The sequence below is a fragment of the Patella vulgata genome, chromosome 3 (assembly GCF_932274485.2).
Source record: "Patella vulgata chromosome 3, xgPatVulg1.2, whole genome shotgun sequence".
NCBI classification, from domain to species: domain Eukaryota; kingdom Metazoa; phylum Mollusca; class Gastropoda; family Patellidae; genus Patella; species Patella vulgata.
Window position 1 is genome coordinate 67,236,903 of NC_065881.2, and position 20,859 is coordinate 67,257,761.

General features: G+C 35.3%; 1 protein-coding gene across 1 annotated transcript; it reads right to left on the reverse strand.

Annotated features, from left to right (window-relative positions):
• Positions 1–2,564: 2,564 nt before the first annotated feature.
• LOC126815738 (RNA/RNP complex-1-interacting phosphatase) lies at positions 2,565–19,297 on the reverse strand. Its single transcript, XM_050541640.1, has 10 exons — positions 19,193–19,297; positions 18,367–18,442; positions 17,625–17,659; positions 17,149–17,248; positions 15,770–15,849; positions 15,154–15,200; positions 13,630–13,690; positions 7,311–7,357; positions 4,006–4,081; positions 2,565–3,738 (listed from the first exon to the last, which is right to left on the reverse strand). Exons 1-10 carry the CDS (start codon positions 19,207–19,209, stop codon positions 3,192–3,194), a joined length of 1,086 nt encoding a protein of 361 aa, XP_050397597.1. The 5' UTR covers positions 19,210–19,297; the 3' UTR covers positions 2,565–3,191.
• Between the last annotated feature and the right edge of the window lie 1,562 nt (positions 19,298–20,859).

Below are 20,859 nucleotides of genomic sequence, written 5' to 3' on the forward strand. Positions count from 1 at the left end.
CAGTTGTGTTGTAATAATAATACATTGTGTGGCTCTCAATCCAGTGAGTATGACATTGTCTCACTTACCAGGTGGTTCTGTGTTCGATTCGGGTTTTGGCCAAGAAAGTTCTTTGGGATTTTCCAGCTTGGCCTACCAAGCAACCTAGCTTGGACTTTGTGTGGTGATAAACCATGCCAGTTTGTTAGTGCTAGTGAATTATCAACTAAATTTTTGCATGGTGGTATTAACAATCGGTTCTTTCTCAGTGTTCTTCAAAATCAAGGGCACAATCATTAAGAATAACTGAATGAATAAATGTTGTTCTACAGGCCCTCGTGTTCTTTGTTTGGTTGCCAAACTGTTTGATTTCAAGATAAATTACTCTACTAATAATTGCTCAGTAAATAATGGACAAATCACATTCAGATTTATACCTGTCATAGACTTCAAAACAAAGAATGGACAAAAGTGATGACAATGTACTTCAAAATTAAATGTCATTTAAATCCATATTTTAATTAGATTGGTAAATTATAACTTTAATTCATTTATATATGCCTACATTGAAAGGGGGTTGTATATTGTCCCCCCCCCCCCACCAACCCCAGCAGTCAGTCTGGCATCCACAAAAGCTTGTGGATGCTCTATCTAGAGGCTAGAGTTCATATCCAATTGATTTATACAGTGTTTTAGGTCATGAGATGAAGAAGCCTATTGATTTTCAACAATTTCCAATAATTACTGCCAGAGTTATGGCCGTTGATCACTTTGAAATGCCTTGTGGACGCTCTAGAGGCTAAAGTTAACGATAGGTTGCCAGGCAATGAAACATACGCCCACAGCAGCTAAATTGTCTGAGCGATCAACAAGGGTTGTCCCATATTTATTTTTTGTAGGTAATGGGGAAGCATTTACAGATTGGATGATAACTTTTTTTGTTTGAGTATTCACAAGGTCGAATAGGGGCCATAATCCTAAAAGCCATTAACGGGAATTGCTGAAATTCAATAGGCGTCTTCATTTCACTAATTCAAATTTAAACTCAATAGGATATTAACTTTAGCCTCTAGAGCGTCCACAAGATTTTTCAAAGTGATCAAGGGCCATAACTCTGGCAGTAATTATTGGAAATCGCTGAAAATCAATAGGCTTCTTCATCTAATGACCTTAAACACTGTGTATATAAATTTAAAGTCAATCGGATATTAACTTTAGCCTCTAGAGCCTTTACAAGATTTTTTAAAAGTGATCAAGGGACATAACTCTGGCAGTAATTATCGAAAATCGCTGAAAATGAATAAACTTCTTCGTCTCATGACCTTAAACACTGTGTATAAATTTAAACTCAATCGGATATTAACTTTAGCCTCGACAGCGTCCACAAGATTTTTCAAAGTGATCAAGGGCCATAACTCTGGCAGTAATTATCGGGAATCGCTGAAAATCAATAGGCTTCTTCGTCTAATGACCTTAAACAATGTGTATAAATCTAAAGTCAATCGGATATTAACTTTAGCCTCTAGAGCAAGATTTTTCAAAGTGATCAAGGGCCATAACTCTGGCAGTAATTATCGAAAATCACTGAAAATGAATAAACTTCTTCGTCTCATGACCTTAAACACTGTGTATAAATTTAAACTCAATCGGATATTAACTTTAGCCTCTTGAGCGTCCACAAGATTTTCCAAAGTGATCAAGGGCCATAACTCTGGCAGTAATTATCGAAAATCACTGAAAATGAATAAACTTCTTCGTCTCATGACCTTAAACACTGTGTATAAATTTAAACTCAATCGGATATTAACTTTAGCCTCTTGAGCGTCCACAAGATTTTCCAAAGTGATCAAGGGCCATAACTCTGGCAGTAATTATCGGAAATCGCTGAAAATCAATAGGCTTCTTCGTCTCATGACCTTAAACACTGTGTATAAATTTAAAGTCAATCGGATATTAACTTTGACCTCTAGAGCATCCATAAGATTTTTTGAATTGATCAAGGGCCATAACTCTGGAAGTAATTATCGGAAATTGCTGAAAATCAATAGGCTTCTTCGTATCATGACCTTAAACACTGTGTATAAATTTAAAGTCAATCGGATATTAACTCTGACCTCTGACCTTCAATAGGCGTCTTCATTTCACTAATTCAAATTTAAACTCAATCGGATATTAACTTTAGCCTCTAGAGCGTCCACAAGATTTTTTGAAGCGATCAAGGGCCATAACTCTGGAAGTAATTATCTGAAATTGCTGAAAATCAATAGGCTTCTTCCTCTCATGACCTTAAATACTGTGTATAAATTTAAAGTCAATCGGATATTAACTCTGACCTCTAGAGCGTCCACAAGATTTTTTGAAGCGATCAAGGGCCATAACTCTGGCAGTAATTATTGGAAATCGCTGAAAATCAATAGGATTCTTCGTCTCATGACCTTAAACACTGTGTATAAATTTGAAGTCAATCGGATATTAACTTTAGCCTCTAGAGCGTCCATAAGCAATTGTGGACGCCGGACGGACGGGGGCGACGACAATATACGACCACATTTCAATGTGGGCGTATAAAAATTAAAACACTTGGCTCTTTACATGTATGTCATTTATTTAACACTGTGTACAGATAATTAAACTTTAGAATGTAGAGCCTTAGATCAAATTCACAATATTTTAAAATCTGTAAATAGGGTAAATTAATTACGCCATCATTTTGGCTAATAAAAGAATTGTATGACATAATACAGACAGCAGAAGTGTACACTATCTGGAGTTGCTACTCCTGAGCACAACCATTTGCCCAGACTGCATACTAGTTTTACCTTTATTTTAATTTATCTTACACCCCAAAAAGTCGTTTTGTTTTCAAATGCATTCTATTTTATTTTACCTTATGTCTTTAATATTTTATATACACATTTTCATATTTGAAAGCTGCATATCTGTTAGATCATGAAATTATAAATTTCTTTGCTATATTTTCTATCAAAATAAGCATGCAGTATTTGTTAGGAGGATATGATTTGTGTGGTTCACAGAAAGTTACTTAGAGTGTAGAGGTAGAGCCAATTGGATTCGTTCATACGCTTATATAGATTTTAACATAAAAATGACAACAGAACTGGTAGAAATAATCAACGGCACTAGGTAGTTTGGATATGGATAGAAATTCAAGAGATATTCTGCAACAGTCCATTCACTAAAAATTTAAAACATCAGTGTCTATGATATATCGATTTAGAGGGATTATTATAGTCATTAGATGACTGATTTCCTCTGTATGACTTTCGACCGTAAGATGGATAGGAGGATTGGAAATCTCTGGAATCTGATCTATTAGATGACCATCCAGCATCCTGATATTGTCTTGAACTTTGAAATGAGTCATAATGTGATAAAGCACTCTGTCTACTGTTCAGAGAATAAGGCTGATTTCTGTGATCACCTGATCTCCAACTGGGTCTAACACTTTCATAGTTCCTTTCCCTGCCACGACTTACATACTGACTCCTGTGATCAACTGATCTCCAATTATTTGAATTATTAGACCGATCCTCTGGATTATAAAAGTCACATTTTCTGGACCTGGCCTGATATCCATTATTTTGCCTTTTCTCAAATTCCCTTTCCCTAGAATATCTCTGTCCATTTTTTCTATTTGTGCTAAAGTGATTATGTCCATTTGCACTAGAACTGGATGCTGTCTGATTTTCTAATCCTAATCTTTCTTCTTCATCACTTCTTCCTAAACTTTCGGCATGACTGAAATAAAAGTTAAATCTGAAATATCAAAATATTATACTGGTGTTTTTAGACCATCCAGTCATACCCCCGCTATCCACTGTCTTTATAAATTTTCTTCTTCAGAACCGCTTGATGGATGACAGAACTTGTAGGTATGTTGCTTCGGTGATACACATTCAGCTTTGTTAAAATGAAGATCATAAGTTCCAAAGCAAATGTGTTTCAATTTAATTAGTTTATAATGGGGGTAACATGTATATTAAATGTACCGCTACTAGTACTTACCTGACAGACCCATCAGATCGTAAATCTTTTAAATAGTTTTCTCGTTCTATATCGTGACCTCTAGCTGTATTAAATGCTGAAATATTAATATAAACTGGTGCATGTTGATATCAAGAAACGAGCCAAAATAAACAGACGACACATATTAATTATTTGCACATTTATCTGTTTCAAAAGTATCGAGTAAGCAAACTGATTATCTATGCTTAGTCTAAGCATAAAATGTTCTGGATTTCGTAGTGCTCCAGGAGCTGCAAAGTAATAGAAAAATCCATAGCTTGACCTACCTAGAGACTGCCGGTAGTACTACGTAAGAAACATATGAAAACGTACCAGTCTTCACTAGATTCCAAGAAAATTGGCCTCGTATATGGTTTCAAACACAAATTTTCGAAAATTGCCTCGTATTTTCGAGCCGATAGAACCTGGTAGATGAATACCTAAAAATCTGAAACTTGGTGGAATTATAGTTTGTACTAATGTCTCCAACATATGTTTAAACCATTCTTGTTCCATGCCACCTCGAAATTTTTTCGATTTTTTCAAAACCTGTTTTTTGGGTCATTTCATGTCAATTATCGTATTTTCGAGACGAATAAACCGGGTAGATGAGCACCTTAAAATCGGAAACTTGGTGGAATTATAGTTTGTACTAAACAAGCCAACAGTGAGGCTGATGTCCCCCGCCGAAATTGCAAAATAAATAGATGACACATATTAATTAATCGCACATTTATTTTTTTCACTAAGTTTCATCACTCTCTATCAGATAGAATCAAGATTATCTTGTACCAAACCATCGACAAATGAAATCGATTAGCTCTGCTTAGCTTCAGCTCGAAATGTTAATTATTGAACTCAGTCAAGACATTCACCTAATGAACATCTACATATACATCAAGTTTAAACATTCACCTAATAGACACCTATGCCAAGTTTGAACATTCTACCTCAATTAGAAGGAGAGTTATTGTGTTCCAAAGTTTCTACCAATCAAATTGCTTATCAATCTGCTTACCCTCAGCAAAAAATGTTCATTATCGAACTTAGTTAAGGTATTCATATAATAAATCTATACACCAAGTTTCATCAATCTCACTTAATTAGAACTAAAGTTATCGTGTCCCAAAGCATCAACCAATCAAATTGCTTATCTCTGCTTACCCTAAGCGGAAAATGCTCATCTTCGAACTCCATCAAGGCATTGACCTAATCAACACATACACCAAGTTTGAACATTCTAGCTCAATTAGGAAGAGAGTTATCGTGCCCCAAAGTATCAACCAATCAAATTGCTTATCTCTGCTTACCCTAAGCGGAAAATGCTCATCTTCGAACTCCATCAAGGCATTGACCTAATAAACACATACACCAAGTTTGAACATTCTAGCTCAATTAAAAGTTATCGTGTCCCAAAGCATCAACCAATCAAATTGCTTATCTCTGCTTACCCTAAGCGGAAAATGCTCATCTTCGAACTCCATCAAGGCATTGACCTAATCAACACATACACCAAGTTTGAACATTCTAGCCCAATTAGGAAGAGAGTTATCGTGTCCCAAAGCATCAACCAATCAAATTGCTTATCTCTGCTTACCCTAAGCGGAAAATGCTCATCTTCGAACTCCATCAAGGCATTGACCTAATAAACACATACACCAAGTTTGAACATTCTAGCTCAATTAGGAAGAGAGTTATTGTGTCCCAAAAAGTGTGACGGACAGACAGACGGACGGACAGACGGACAGACAGACGGACGGACAGACGGACAGACAGACGGACGAACCCATTTTAATAGTCCCCTGCTTTCTTCGAAAGGCGGGGGACAAATATCTGAAACTGAAGTAAATTATTATACATATTTTGTTTCGAAAACTTATCGGTAACTCATAATACTCAAATCCCCGTACCTCAGTCAATTTTCAAGTTTCTAGTTTGCACATGTACAATAACATATATTTTTTCCAGATTTTTTTTTAGAGGGGGTTGATTTCCCAACTTTCTGAAAATTGACCCACTTGACCTGGTAGTGAAACTATACCCAAAGTTTCATCTCTCTCCATCCGTTAGAATCAAAGTTATCTTGTCCCAAAGCATCGACCAATGAAATTGCTTAGACGAGGAAATATTAATCATTGAACTCAGTCAAGACATTCACCTAATGAACACCTATACCACAATTAAAAGCAGAGTTGTTATGTTCCAAAGTCTTGACCAATCAAATTGCTTATCTTACTTAGTCAATGTCTTGATTTAATGAATCTATAGTCAGAGTTTCATCACTCTCACCCAATTAAAATCAAAGTTCCATAGTCTCAACCATTCAAATTGCTTATCTCTGCATACCTTAAGCAGAAAATGCTCATCTTCGAAATCCATCAAAGCATTCACCTAATAGAGAGAGAGAGAAATGGGGTTTAATGTCCACTCGACACAAACTAGGTCATTTCGGAACAAACATATGGTTTAATTTTATTTCAATAATTTGTTTGCGTGTAGGGGTCTTTAGCAGTGGGAGGAAACCGGAGGAACCAGAGAAAACCCACAAGGCTAGACAGGCGACCCTACTCTTTGGCACCTACAATCGGGGAATCGAAACAACGCCAGTTGACTCAATTACAGACCTTCTGATGCAGCGTGCACATGCTAACTATTCGGCCATCCACCCCCCCCCCCCATTCACCTAATAAACACCTACACCAAGTTTGAACATTCTAGCCAAATTATAAGGAAAGTTATCCTCCTGTAGCAAAGAGAGTGACGAACAGACAGACAGACCCATTTTAATAGTCCCAATAATGGGGGACAATAAAGTTCATGTTTATACATCATAAAATTTTATAAAACCAAAGGCGAATTCTAAGCTGGCTTAAATTCTTGTCTGAAAGGGAAAAATAAACCAGCTTAAGTGTCCAGGCTCTGTTTTACAAGAAGGATTAGTTCCCTAAAGTAATTCCAACTTCCTTCAGAGTTGGCCTATTTAACAATTCTGTGAAAGCTACATCCGGAAATGCACATAGACCCACTACACACAAAATTGTAATCTTTGAAACACAATTTCTTCCAACTCAAATGCTAAAAATATATGACATGAACATAATTGTAATTGCTTAGGAGGTATGAGAAATTTTATTTTTGAATTTTTTGTCGTCTGTACCAGCACACAGGCATTGTTGGGTTTTTTCATAGAGATTGTGAAAATTAAACATATTTGATTTTGGTAATAAAAATCTTTTGGCTATCGATGACAAATATTTCTAGTTTATGGTATGTGTATAGTTTATGTGCACTTATTTCAGACTCACCTTTAATAGCTACATCAGGCTCAAAACTAAGGTGATCGATCATGTACCTGTAATGTAGTTTGATACATAGTAAGACGGGACTAAGACCATTTATAATTCTTAAAAAAAAACAGAATTTCTAATTGGGTAGCTTAGAAATTTAGTTTCTAATTTCACTCTTTTATATTTTGTTAGTTTGCCATTTACAACCTAAGTTTAACAAAATGCTCGTCCTTAAATCATAATGGTTAAACAAGACAATACTAAAACCCCACAAGCTTTTTGTTCATTCTAAACAATTTCTATAACTTTCTAAATGGTAATCTAGTAATTAAACATTGCTATTACAACAAGACAACAGTGAGGCTGATGTCCCCCACCGAAATCCCAAAATAGATGACACATAGTGATTAATTGCACATTTATTTTTTACAAAACTACTGAGCAATCGAACTGATTATCTATACTTAGTCTAAGCATAAAATGTTCATGATCAAACTCAAAGTCATCTTGTCCCAAGAAATTTCTTAGCTTTAGTGGGAAATGTTAATCACTGAACTCCGTCAAGACATTCACCTAACGAACATCTAAATTTAAAACTTTTATGTACTTTTTGATGTGCATATAATTGGTTCTATAAAAAAATTATCAGTAGAATATATACGTGAAAAATTATTTGAAATCTTATCACAAACAAACATGAACAAGCCAACAGTGAGGCTGATGTCCCCAGCCGCAATCCCAAAATAAATAGATGACACATTTATCTTTTTGAAAAGTATTGAGCAATCGAACTGATTATCTATACTTTGTTTAAACAGAAAATGTTCATGATTGAACTCAGTCAAGGTCTTGAAGTACCCAGTAGTAAAACTTTACACTAAGTTTCATCACTATCCACAAGTTAGAATCAAAGTTACCTTGTCCCAAGAAATTGCTTAGCTCTACTTAGCTTTATCGAAAAGTGTTAATCATTGAACTCAGTCAAGATATTCACCTAATGAATATTTACACCAAGCTTAAACATTCTACCTCAATTAAAAGCAGAGTTGTTGCGTTCAAAAGTCTCGACCAATCAAATTGCTTATCACTACTTAGACTAAGCTGAATATGCTCATTATCCAACTTAGTCAAGGTATTGATGTAATGAAACTATACACCAAGTTTCATCACTCTCACTTTATTAGAATTAAAGCGAGAATTTCAAATTTTCTAAGAAAGTCAAAACATAATTATTTCTATGTCTTTTGTTCAATAGGTTATCAAATCACTATTATACGATCATGGGCATTATTTCCCACCCTTAACAATCTATGACACAGGAAATAACAACACAATTACCTCCCCTGTTTTGCTATTGACAACATGGGGCAGCCATTTTCCAACGTTGCAATTTGAAGTTAAAAATGATATTTTTGCTAATTTCTCAGCTGGCAATAGCGAATTATAGGATTAATAGGATTATTCTTTAACAAGGTAGGACTGTTTATGGATACCATCTATTTTAAGGCTTTATTTTAATACATTTAAAAATATAACTTGAAAATTTACAATTTCCGCTTTAACGTTATCATGTCCCAAAGAATCAACAAATCAAATTACATATATCTGCTTACCCTACACTAAGTTCGAACATTCTACCTAAATTAGAAGGAGAGTTATTGCATTCCAAAGTCTTGAACAAACAAATTGCTTATCGCTCTGCTTACCCTGAGCAGAAAATGCCCATTATCAAACTTAGTCAAGGTATTGATGTAATGAAACTATACATCAAGTTTCATCACTCTCACTTAGAACTAAAGTTATCATGTCCCAAAGCATCAACCAATCAAATTGCTTATCTCTGCTTACCCTAAGCAGAAAATGCTCATTGTCGAATGCTCATCTTTGAAATACATCAAGGCATTCACCTAACCAGCGGCTGCCAGGCAGGATACGCCCACATCTTCGAGAGATGGATAGAGAACAAGCTAATTCAAGAAGTTACGGTCCGATATACGCAAATATCAAAAGAAACCGAGATCTTTGGGTTATAAACTTACATTTCAAGTTTCAACAAAATCAGATAAAAAATTGTGACCTCTTTAGGGTCCACAACCTTGAAATACCATATTTTTACACTATTTGAGAACGAAGGGCGGCCATTTTGTCTGTTAGTTTTGGGCCGATTTTCACGAAGTTCGAACTCAGCCGTCCTTAGGGTGTAACGGTGATATAATAATACGGTTTTTTAAATCGGATAAAAATTATGACCTCTATAGGGTCCACAAGCTAAAAATGTGATTTTTCGTACAATCAGGGGCCATAATTCAGAAAGTTACGGTCCGATATGCGCAAATATTGAAAAGAACCGAGATCTTTGGGTTATAAACTTACATTTCAAGTTTCATCAAAATAGGATCAAAATTGTGACGTCTATAGAGTCCACAACCTTGATATACCATATTTTTACGCTATTTGAGAACGAAGGGCGACCATTTTGTCTGTCAGTTTTGGGCCGATTTTCACGAAATTCGAACTCAGCCGACCTTAGGGTGTAACGGTGATATAATAATGCGTTTTTTAAATCAGATAAAAATTATGACCTCTATAGGGTCCACAAGCTAAAAACGCAATTTTTTGTACAATCAGGGGCCATAATTCAGGAAGTTACGGTCCGATATCATGAATATCGCAAGGAACCGAGATCTTTGGGTTATAAACTTACATTTCAAGTTTCAACAAAATCGGATAAAAATTGTGACCTCTATAGGGTCCACAACCCTGATATACCATATTTTTACGCTATTTGAGAACGAACAGCGGCCATTTTGTCTGTCATTTTAGGGGCGATTTTCACGAGATTCGAACTCAGCCGTCCTTAGGGTGTAACGGTGATATAATAATAGTTTTTTTTAAATCGGATAAAAATTATGACCTCTACAGGGTCCACAAGCTAAAAACGTGATTTTTCGTACAATCAGGGGCCATAATTCAGGAAGTTACGTTCCGATATGCGCGAATATCGGAAGGAACCATGATCTTTAGGTTATAAACTTACATCTTAAGTTTCAACAAAATCGGATAAAAATTGTGACCTATATAGGGTCCACAACCTTGATATACCATATTTTAACGCTATTTGGGAACGTGGGGCGGCCATTTTGTCTGTCCATTTTGGGCTGATTTTCACAAAATTCGAACTCAGCCGTCCTTAGGGTGTAACGGTGATATAATAATACGTTTTTTAAATCGGATAACCAGCGGCTGCCAGGCAGGATACGCCCACATTTTCGAGAGATGGATAGAGAACAAGCTAAAAAGAAAGTGATTTTTCCTACAATCAAGGGCCATAATTCAGGAAATTACAATTCAATATGCGCAAATTTCGACAGGAACTGAGAACTTTGCATTATAAACTTACATTTTAAGTTTCAACAAAATTGGATAAAAATTGTGACCTATATAGGGTCCACAACCTTGATATACCATATTTTAACGCTATTTGGGAACGTGGGGCGGCCATTTTGTCTGTCCATTTTGGGCTGATTTTCACAAAATTCGAACTCAGCCGTCCTTAGGGTGTAACGGTGATATAATAATACGTTTTTTAAATCGGATAACCAGCGGCTGCCAGGCAGGATACGCCCACATTTTCGAGAGATGGATAGAGAACAAGCTAAAAAGAAAGTGATTTTTCCTACAATCAAGGGCCATAATTCAGGAAATTACAATTCGATATGCGCAAATTTCGACAGGAACTGAGAACTTTGCATTATAAACTTACATTTTAAGTTTCAACAAAATTGGATAAAAATTGTGACCTCTATAGGGTCCACAACCTTGATATACCATATTTTTACGCAATTTGAGAGCGAGGGGCAGCCATTTTGTCTGTCAGTTTTGGGCCGATTTTTACGAAATTCGAACTCAGCCGTCCTTAGTGTGTAACAATTATATATTAATACGTTTTTTTAATTCAGAAACAAATTATGACCTCTATAGGGTCCACAAGCTAAAAACGTGATTTTTCGTACAATCAGGGGCCGTAACTCAGGAAGTTACAGTCCGATATGCGCGAATATCGTAAGGAACCGAGATCTTTGGGTTATAAACTTACATTTCAAGTTTCAACAAAATCGGATAACCATTGCGACCTCTATAGGGTCCACAACCTTGATATACCATATGTTTACACTATTTGAGAATGAAGGGCGGCCATTTTGTCTGTCAGTTTTGGGCGATTTTCATGAAATTCGAACTCAGTCGTCCTTAGGGTTTAACGGTGATATGTTTTTTAAAATCGGATAAAAATTATGACCTCTATAGGGTCCACAAGCTAAAAATGCGATTTTTCGTACAATCAGGGACCATAATTCAGGAAGTTACGGTCCGATATGCGTGAATATCGAAAGGAACCGAGATCTTTGGGTTATAAACTTACATTTCAACAAAATCGGATAAAAATTGTGACCTCTATAGAGTCCACAACCTTGATATACCATATTTTTACGCTATTTGAGAACGAAGGGCGGCCATTTTGTCTGTCAGTTTTAGGCCGATTTTCACGAAATTCGAACTCAGCCGTCCTTAGGGTGTAACGGTGGTATAATAATACGTTTTTTTAAATCGGATAAAAATTATGACCTCTATAGGGTCCACAAGCTAAAAACGTGATTTTTTGTACAATCAAGGGCCATAATTCAGGAAGTTACAGTCCGATATGCGCGAATATCAAAAGGAACCAAGTTCTTTGGGTTATAAACTTATATTTCAAGTTTCAACAAAATCGGATAAAAATTGTGACCTCTAATTGTACAATCAGGGGCCATAATTCAGGAAGTTACGGTCCAATATCATGAATATCGCAAGGAACCGAGATCTTTGGGTTATAAACTTACATTTCAAGTTTCAACAAAATCGGATAAAAATTGTGACCTCTATAGGGTCCACAACCTTGATCTATATATATATATATTTGTGACTGTCGTTTGTCTGTCTGTTCTGGGTTGGCGGCTACACTAGGTCTGCCCCGAGTCTGAAATTTGGGGTATAGGGGTAGCTCGGACCGGGGAGTAACATAGGCCAGGTGGCATTAGTCTACCAATTCCGGTTTCGAAGTTATGACCCACGAGCGAAGCCGTGTATCCTGCTAGTATACCATATTTTTACGCTATTTGAGAACGAACGGTGGCCATTTTGTCTGTCAGTTTAGGGGCGATTTTCACGAAATTCGAACACAGCCGTCCTTAGGGTTTAACGGTGATATAATAATACGTTTTTTTAAATCGGATAAAAATTACGACCTCTATAGGGTCCACAAGCTAAAAGCGCGATTTTTCGTACAATCAGGGGCCATAATTCCGGAAGTTACGTTCAGATATGCGCGAATATCAAAAGGAACCGAGATCTTTGGGTTATAATCATACATTTCAAGTTTAAACTAAATCGGATAAAAATTGTGACCTCTACAGTGTTCACAAGCTAAAAAACGTGATTTTTTGTACAATCAGGGGCCATAATCCATGAAGTTACAGTCCGATACATGCCAATATAGAAAGGAACCGAGATCTTAGGGTGATAAACCTATATTTCAAGTTTCGTTGAAATCGGTTAAAAATTGTGACCTGTAGACTGTTCACAAACAATTGTGGACGGACGTCTGGATGGACGGACAGGGGCGACAACAATATACGTCCACATGAAAATGTGGGCGTAAAAAAACACCTTCACAAAGTTTGAACATTCTAGCTCAATTAGAAGCAGAGTTATTGTGTCCCAAAAAGTGTGACAGACTGACAGACGGGAGACAATTAAAGATGCATTATGTAAGATTTAGATAAAGAGCTGACAGGTCTCGCTATAATAGTTAAAATATACATAATGAAAAGGGAATGTTGATATTTCAGTCAAATTACTTCATTCTGAGTGGAGTTATTGCCATTTGAAGAATAGTGTACACTTGATTGTTATTGTTACCATTGTTACGATAACAAATGAAGTCCATATTATCCTATTATCTAGCAATCACATTTAAATCTGTTGAAAATCAAAAGCATCTGATGGTCTAGAGCGTTGATTATGGGCTTTGCATGTGAATAAATGTCTAATTCATGATTTATATTATATTTGAGGACAGACAAAAGATCTGTATTAGTTCAGAAATTAAATACAAATAGTAAAGTGTAACCAGGTGACAGTAGTTATGACTAGTGAGTCCACAAGCCTGATGTGTAATAGTAAAACCACAAGCCTGACGTGTAAGAGTAAAACCCTTGTTATTCAGGGAAATGTTAAAAAGGGATTGTGGAGAGAATTAAGTCTATGTCAACCACTCTCCCTATATTATTACCACACTTACCTGCATACTAGATAACCAGTTCTGTTTAAACCATGTGTACAATGAACTCCTATTAACAGTTCTACAAAACATAAGTCGATTAAATATCATTAGAGCAATCAAAATTTTGATAGTGGACTTCCTAATGACCCATTCTAGCAAGTTTGAAACAATTCTACCAAGAAGACTGTTCTTTGATATATTAAGGGGTAAGACTACCCGAAAAATGCTTTCTCAAATTCTGAAGCTAGTAAATTGAAGATGGCACAAGTAGTTAGGAAATGTATTAAACAAGGGAAAAATAACATAAAAATAAAGAAAAAAAGTTGCCAGAATAACACATTTTTTTGGAAAAAGTATGAAAAACGTAGGTCCACCATATCTCTGGCACTAAAATTAATAAAGATAAATGTCTCATTTTCGGACTGCTTATTCTTTAATGATAACGCCCAAACCAGACAGACAGTTTTTCTCTACAATTTTTATAGTTTCTTGGAAAATGGTGTTTAAAACATTTGCCTCACTACAATATTTTGTCTTTGGAGAAATATTTTGATAACTTTTGAAATATTAATGATAATTCAAATTGCTTTCTGTCTGATTCTGTGGTAGATATTAGTTTATATATCCTGCAAATTTGGTGAAGATATCTTAATTGGTTACAGTGATATAGCGTACCTATGTTTTTCATAATTTTTTCCCAAAAAATGTGTTACCCTGGCAAAAACTTTTTTTTAATGCTAGTTTTCCCTTGTTTATTACATTTTCTAACTACTTGTGCTATATTTATTTCAATAGCTTTAATATTTCAGAATAAAAAATTTCGGATAGCCTCCTCCCTCAAGGATATTGGATGCATACATAAGGTGTTTATTTATGTACCGGTACTACAAGTCCAGAGTTATACTATTTCTTGTTCAGGAGTTTATCAACTACTACTGAACAATAAATGTCAACCCCAAAATTAGTGTCTTTTGCATCAACTTCCATAGACATTCCAAACCTATTGCAAGACATATATTTTTTATAAAAAGGCAAAGTCCAGAAGACCATATAACATCAAAACTACATTTACCAAAGCCATACTGGTTAAATATTATCCAAATCAAAAAATCTTTAAGTTATGGCCATTTAAGTTTACATTGTTTTAAGCAACCATCATTAAACCTCAGTTGTCATTTAAAATATAGAGAAATTACAATCAAGCTTTATTGTGTTCAATTTGAATAACAAACATTTCTATTGCTACTAACTTGTTACCAATTTACGGGAATTCTACCTTTTCCTTAAAAATATCTTCACATATTAATGTATGATTACGCTTAAATCACTATAACAAATTATTTTTGGTTTACAGGCCTAAAGCTGTAACATTTAGTTACCATAATCCACAAAGAAATGCATAACAATTAGGTAACTTGTATTCCATGTAATTGTGTTATTCTGTCAATATTGCTTCAATAATTCAAGAAATGCATGTATGTGCCTTGTATTCACTTGTGCCCCTGTATGGTGATTAATACAAAGAATTTTTAAACCATTTACCATTTTCGGAATTTGAGCTCAAGAAGTCATTTACAACTTGTTTAAATCTGCAATAAAAGATGTAAAACATTAAGAGTTTTTGTTTCAAGTTTCTTCGGGTCAGTCACTTTTAATGTATCACAATGAAAAGTTTTATTTTGTACTTAAAGACAGGCATATTTATATAGACTAAAATCAACAAAGCATTTTGTTCATGGTACATGGAGATAATCTTTATTCCATTTCTTTTACAAACAACATGATCAATGCAATAAATACATTTAAATGGGCAAAACCAAAGAGATGTCTAGTCTGTTAATGTGTCTTAGATAAACTTTCAGATGACAAACATATACCTACACCATATTTCATAAGGAATAAATAATAGCGTATCTTGCCAACTGTCTGTTCCGTATCTAATCTGAACAATATTGTATTAAGAACAATGAAGAACATTGTAAATTATCAATGGACCGTGGACAGAATTTGTCCCTCCCTTTTTAAGGAGTTTGGCTGTAATGTCTAATTGAGTATGTTTGCTGGTATGACAACTAATCAAAGGCTTATTAATGACACTTCCAGAAAGTATTATCTCTTTTAACACTTGATGAAACTGAAAGTGAGTCTTAAAACTTACTTCTCACAAACATCTATACTTGGAACAACATGACCTGCTGTAAATATCTTCGCATATTCCACAGACACATTTAAAAATTCCTGAAGTAGAATATAGATTATAGAGACCCAATATAACTAAAACAGGTTGCCAGGCAACGAAACATACACCCACAGCCGCTAAGTCGTCCGAGCAATCAACAAGAGTTGTCGCATATTTTTTCTATTGTCAGTAATGAAACATTTATAATACTCTAAAATCTGATTAATAGTAACAAGTCATTAAGTAATTACCAGAGAATCATTAGAATTTGTTTGGCTTTTAGTTCTGCCCAATGCTAACGTTTAGTATACGAAACATTTAATATCATGGATTTAGCTGTTCAAGTTATCAAAATTCATTGAAAATCAATATACTTGTTCATCTCAAGACCTTAAACTTTGTGTATCAATCTAAAGTCAATCAGATGATAACTTTGGTCTCTAGAGCATCCACAAGAATTTTCAAAGTGATCATGGGCCATAACTCTGGTAGTAATTATCAAAAATCATTGAAAATCACTGGGCTTCTTCGTATCACGACCTTAAACACTGTGTTTAAATTTAAAGTCAATCGGACATTAACTTTAGCCTCTAGAGCGTCCACAGGATTTTTCAAAGTGACCAAGGGCCATAACCGTGGCATTAATTATCAGAAATCGTTGAAAATCAATAGGTTTCTTCATCTCATGGCCTTAAACAATGTGTATAAATTTCAAGCCAATCGGATATTAAATTCAGCCTCTAGAGCGTCCACAAGATTTTTCAAAGTGATCAAGGTCCATAACTCTGGCAGAAATTATCAAAATTCGCTAACAATCAATAGGCTTCTTCGTCTGTGTATAATCTAATCTAAATATTAACTTTAGTCTCTAGAGCGTCCACAAGATATTTTGAAGTTATTAAAGGCCATACCTCTGAATCTCACAGCAATTTTCGGATATTGTTGAAAATTAATAGGCTTCTTCGTCTCATGACCTTAAACACTGCGTATAAATTTGAAGTCAATCGGATAGTGACTTTAGCCTCTAGATCGTCCACAAGATTTTTCAAGGTGATCAAGGGCCATAACTCTGGCAGTAATTATCGGAAATCACTCAAAATCAATAGGCTTCTTTGTCTCATGACCTTAAATACTGTGCATAAATTTAAAGTCAATCAGATGTTAACTGTAGCCTCGAGTGCTTGTTGACGCTGGACCACCGGATGGACGAGGGTGACAACAATATATGACCACATTTCAATGTGGGCGTATAAAAATTCCTTTTCAAATTCGAATATCTCATCTAACATTGCTAATCATAGTGCCATAAGTAATCAGTACAAACAATGGACTTTACGGTAAGGCTTACATGTACTTACATTTTTATCATAATATTTAGTTGTATTTGTTAAATCTATGATAAGACCAAGTTCTCTTCCTCCATCCTTCACCTCTGATAATAGACTTTTGGGAGTAAACCTGAATAAAAGATAAGGTATCCAAGATCAAAATTTTTGAAACTCTTCAAAACCATTCACTGTTTATTAATCTGTCATAAATGTTTTGAAATATTAATCACTATTTTTTTTTTTTTTAAATTGGTAAGAAATGGATTTGGGTGCATTCTTGACTTTATCTGGACTTGCCAGAATGATTGCCTTGGTGATTGTTCATTTTATTATAAAATGCTAATCCATAATATTGCAAAATAAGCCTCAAGTCAATATGTACATAGGACCTCGGTTATTGGAAACATTGATACAACTTGCTATGAACTTCAGGGGGTAATGGAGTATATAGAACATGTCTATTAAGCTTATTTACAACAAACACTACAGAAATAAATAATACCAACCATTCTTTTGGGGGTAGATTCTGTTTCACACAATTCTATAAAAGAAATTAATACTTAAAGTAGCTAAGTCTCTAACTCAATATCATCATCCAAAGTCTTCGACATTGAAAACACGAATTATTTGTCTATTTAAATCAACACTGAGGCTGTGATCTTACTGGGAAAAGATGGGCTTCTGATATCCAATATTTAAGATAAAATAAACATCTTACAAATCGTGTACCATAATGCGTTTCAGCGCCATTTGTAACAAGGGACGCGAAGAATGAGGCTAGTCATATTCCACAAGTCATGTCAAACGGTGATGCCATATTCTTATCTGGAGAGTATGCGCAATAAATACAATCGGTGTAGACTAGAATAACCAGACACTAGAGATTGCCATTCGATTGAGACTTCAGGCGTATTTCACCAAACATATCTGATTTGAAATTAGAGTGAAAACGGGAAACGACTGAATGTTAATTAGTTTATATACATTCATATAACGTTATTATATGCATAGCGACCCATTTGTGTCAATTTCTAAGTCCCAAATATTAGCGATTCAGCGCCTTTAAAAGATCTGAATATTAACAAGAGGGTTTAAACTTTAAGCACAGGCACTTACTGCCAATTGCATGTTTTGGACAATTTCATTTTTTTTTCCAGATTTGTAACAGTTGGAAGGTTGAAATTTAGTTCAAAATGACAAAATTCTAAATTCAGCAATATTAACACATCACATCTCTAACCCTCTTACCTCTTTTAATGGTACTTTAAAAGCTATGAAGCGGGTTCCTTCAATAACATTGCCAATAGATTTATATTTTGACCACCTGAAAAGTTACAATGGTAATGATTATACCATAATTTTTCTAAAAAATTTTTCTTTATTTGTTGAAGAAAAAGATTGCTACTAAATCAAAATCGCATAATTTCGTCAAATGTAACACTGTTATGTCCATCCCCTAGATATTAACAAACATTTCAAGTTTGTTACAGCAAGCAGCTGTCATAGTTTTTATAGAAGGTATAAGCCAATGTACGTATAACTGTGTCTCTACATTAAAGATAGGTTGCCAGACAACGAAAAATAGGCCCACAGTATACTAGTATAGGTGGTCTGGGCAGTCCATAAAGAGAGAGAGATGGGGTTTAACATCCACTCGACACAAACTAGGTTATTTTGGGACTAAAACATGGTTCAATTTTATTTCAATAATTCACTTGCGCATAGGGTTAGGGGTCTTTGTCTTTAGCAGTGGGAGGAAACCAGAGGTCCTGGAGAAAACACACGAGGTTGAACAGGCGACCCTACTCCAGGGTGAGGGGAATCGAAAAAATGGCAGTTGGTTCAATGGCAGACATCAAGGGTAATGCTTATGAATTTCGAAAATTATAAGAAAAGATTCCGCAAAAAGTGAGCAAAAACTCTGCTCTGGGGAAGTGGAAATCGGTGGAATTCATCAGAAATTGACATTGTCACATTCCCGTTGCTAAAAACATAGCCATCAACGAGGCTGTTGAAAGAGTCAGACACTTCGGACTATGCCTACATGGAAAAAGAATAGTGAGACTTGTATTACCCGTCGGGTATTTTCATTTCTTATGAATAAAACTGAGAAAAAAGAGAAATTATCTGCAGTCTGTAATATCAACACGTATTTTCACTTTCGATTGATACCGGAACTGGAAATAGATAAAAACGAGATTTCAAAATCTGTGCGCGGCAATAGTGGGCGTGGCTTAATTTGGATTTTTCTTCCAGGCTCTATAATTCTATGCAAAACAGCTCTGGAAGAGCAAATCTACATAAAATTAGACCACCGCGGGAAATTTAATGACGTACGCAGACGGCAAAATGTCGAAATTTTGGTGGCAGACGTACAATTTTTATCACTTGAAGCTTAACAGTGAAGCTAAACACGATAATAAATTGGGGACCAGAAAGCTTCACAAACCTCCTTAGCTTGGATAGGCCTAATGACCTATGACTAGAAAGGTTAGCCATTTCAATCGTGGTGACGGTAGCTGTCTTCTGTAACTTAATTACTTTAGACTAGATGAAAGTATTGAAAGTCAAAGTACCGGAAAAGTAGATATCTAAAGCTGAAGTAGTCTAGCTTTGAAAGCGGCTCTTTCGTAATCACATTGATTTTGAACGAGTTCCGACAATCGTATATATAGGCTCTGGGGATCACAATTATCATTGAATATTTTTTCAAATTTTAATAGATTCTTCCCAAGGCCTTAGCCTATAGCCTACTTATAACTTTAACTTAGGCCTACCACCAGTAACTTTATTATAATTAGATCTTTAGGTTAGGCTAGAGCCTATAGTATAATTATAATAGGCTAGCCTAATCAAAATCAAGTAAAAATGCGCAAGTAGTCTAGTTTATTTTTAGCACAAACTAACTTTTGATTATTGTAGTTTTATATCCTTGGCCTAGATATAAGATAGTAGGCTAATAAATAGCCACTGGGCACTGGCAAAAGTTTATCGTAAAATCATTCTCAATTTTATTAAGTGAGAAGTAGAAATATTGGCGCTAGGCCCTATTAATATTATTATTGCACTTTTGCACCTCCAGAGACTTGTAAGTTGTAGACCGGAGGCTCAGCACGGGGGTGGGGGGGTGTCCATCAATTCAAATGGGCACAAAACCAGACCCAACTTTTCTAGAGTAAAACTTTGCGTAGAATATGATGCCGTGTGGTAATCAGTCCGCCGTTTGGGGCATTTTCGAGATATTCAGGGTCAAAGGTCAAATAAGGCCAACTCAATTTTTGGCAAGCTCGCTAAGATGTTAATAACGTTTGGGCTTGTGATTGTTGACAATACCGGTATTATATTTTATAGGTTAGTTTTAGGATAAGCGTTAGGTTTAAGAATGGGATTAGCACTAGCCCTGTAAACATCTTGTGACCTTTGACCAAACTTGAAGTTGGCCTTATCAAATAGATCTAACCTAGGCCTCGTGTGCAACAGTTACCTCCCTTACATAAAACTCAGTCTTAAAAACATATATTTAATAGCAGCAATATTAAAGAGGCATTATTTAAGAGCTAAATCTGCCTATTGCAGTTCTTTCTTTCAAGGTTCGCACACTCCTTGAAACGTCTTGAAAAATCCTAGAAAAATGAAAATGTGATTTCCAGTACTGAAAAAACAAGATTAGGCCTACTCCTTGAAACTCCTGGAAAATTAAAATTTGTAGTTTCGCTATATATTTTATTAAGATATAAAACA

Coding starts and splice junctions, on each gene's coding strand:
- LOC126815738 (XM_050541640.1), bottom strand. Junction 15,850..17,148: donor CTAAATATTATGATAAAAAT/GTAAGTACATGT, acceptor ATTCTACTTCAG/GAATTTTTAAATGTGTCTGT. Junction 7,358..13,629: donor ACTGGTTATCTAGTATGCAG/GTAAGTGTGGTA, acceptor ACTACATTACAG/GTACATGATCGATCACCTTA.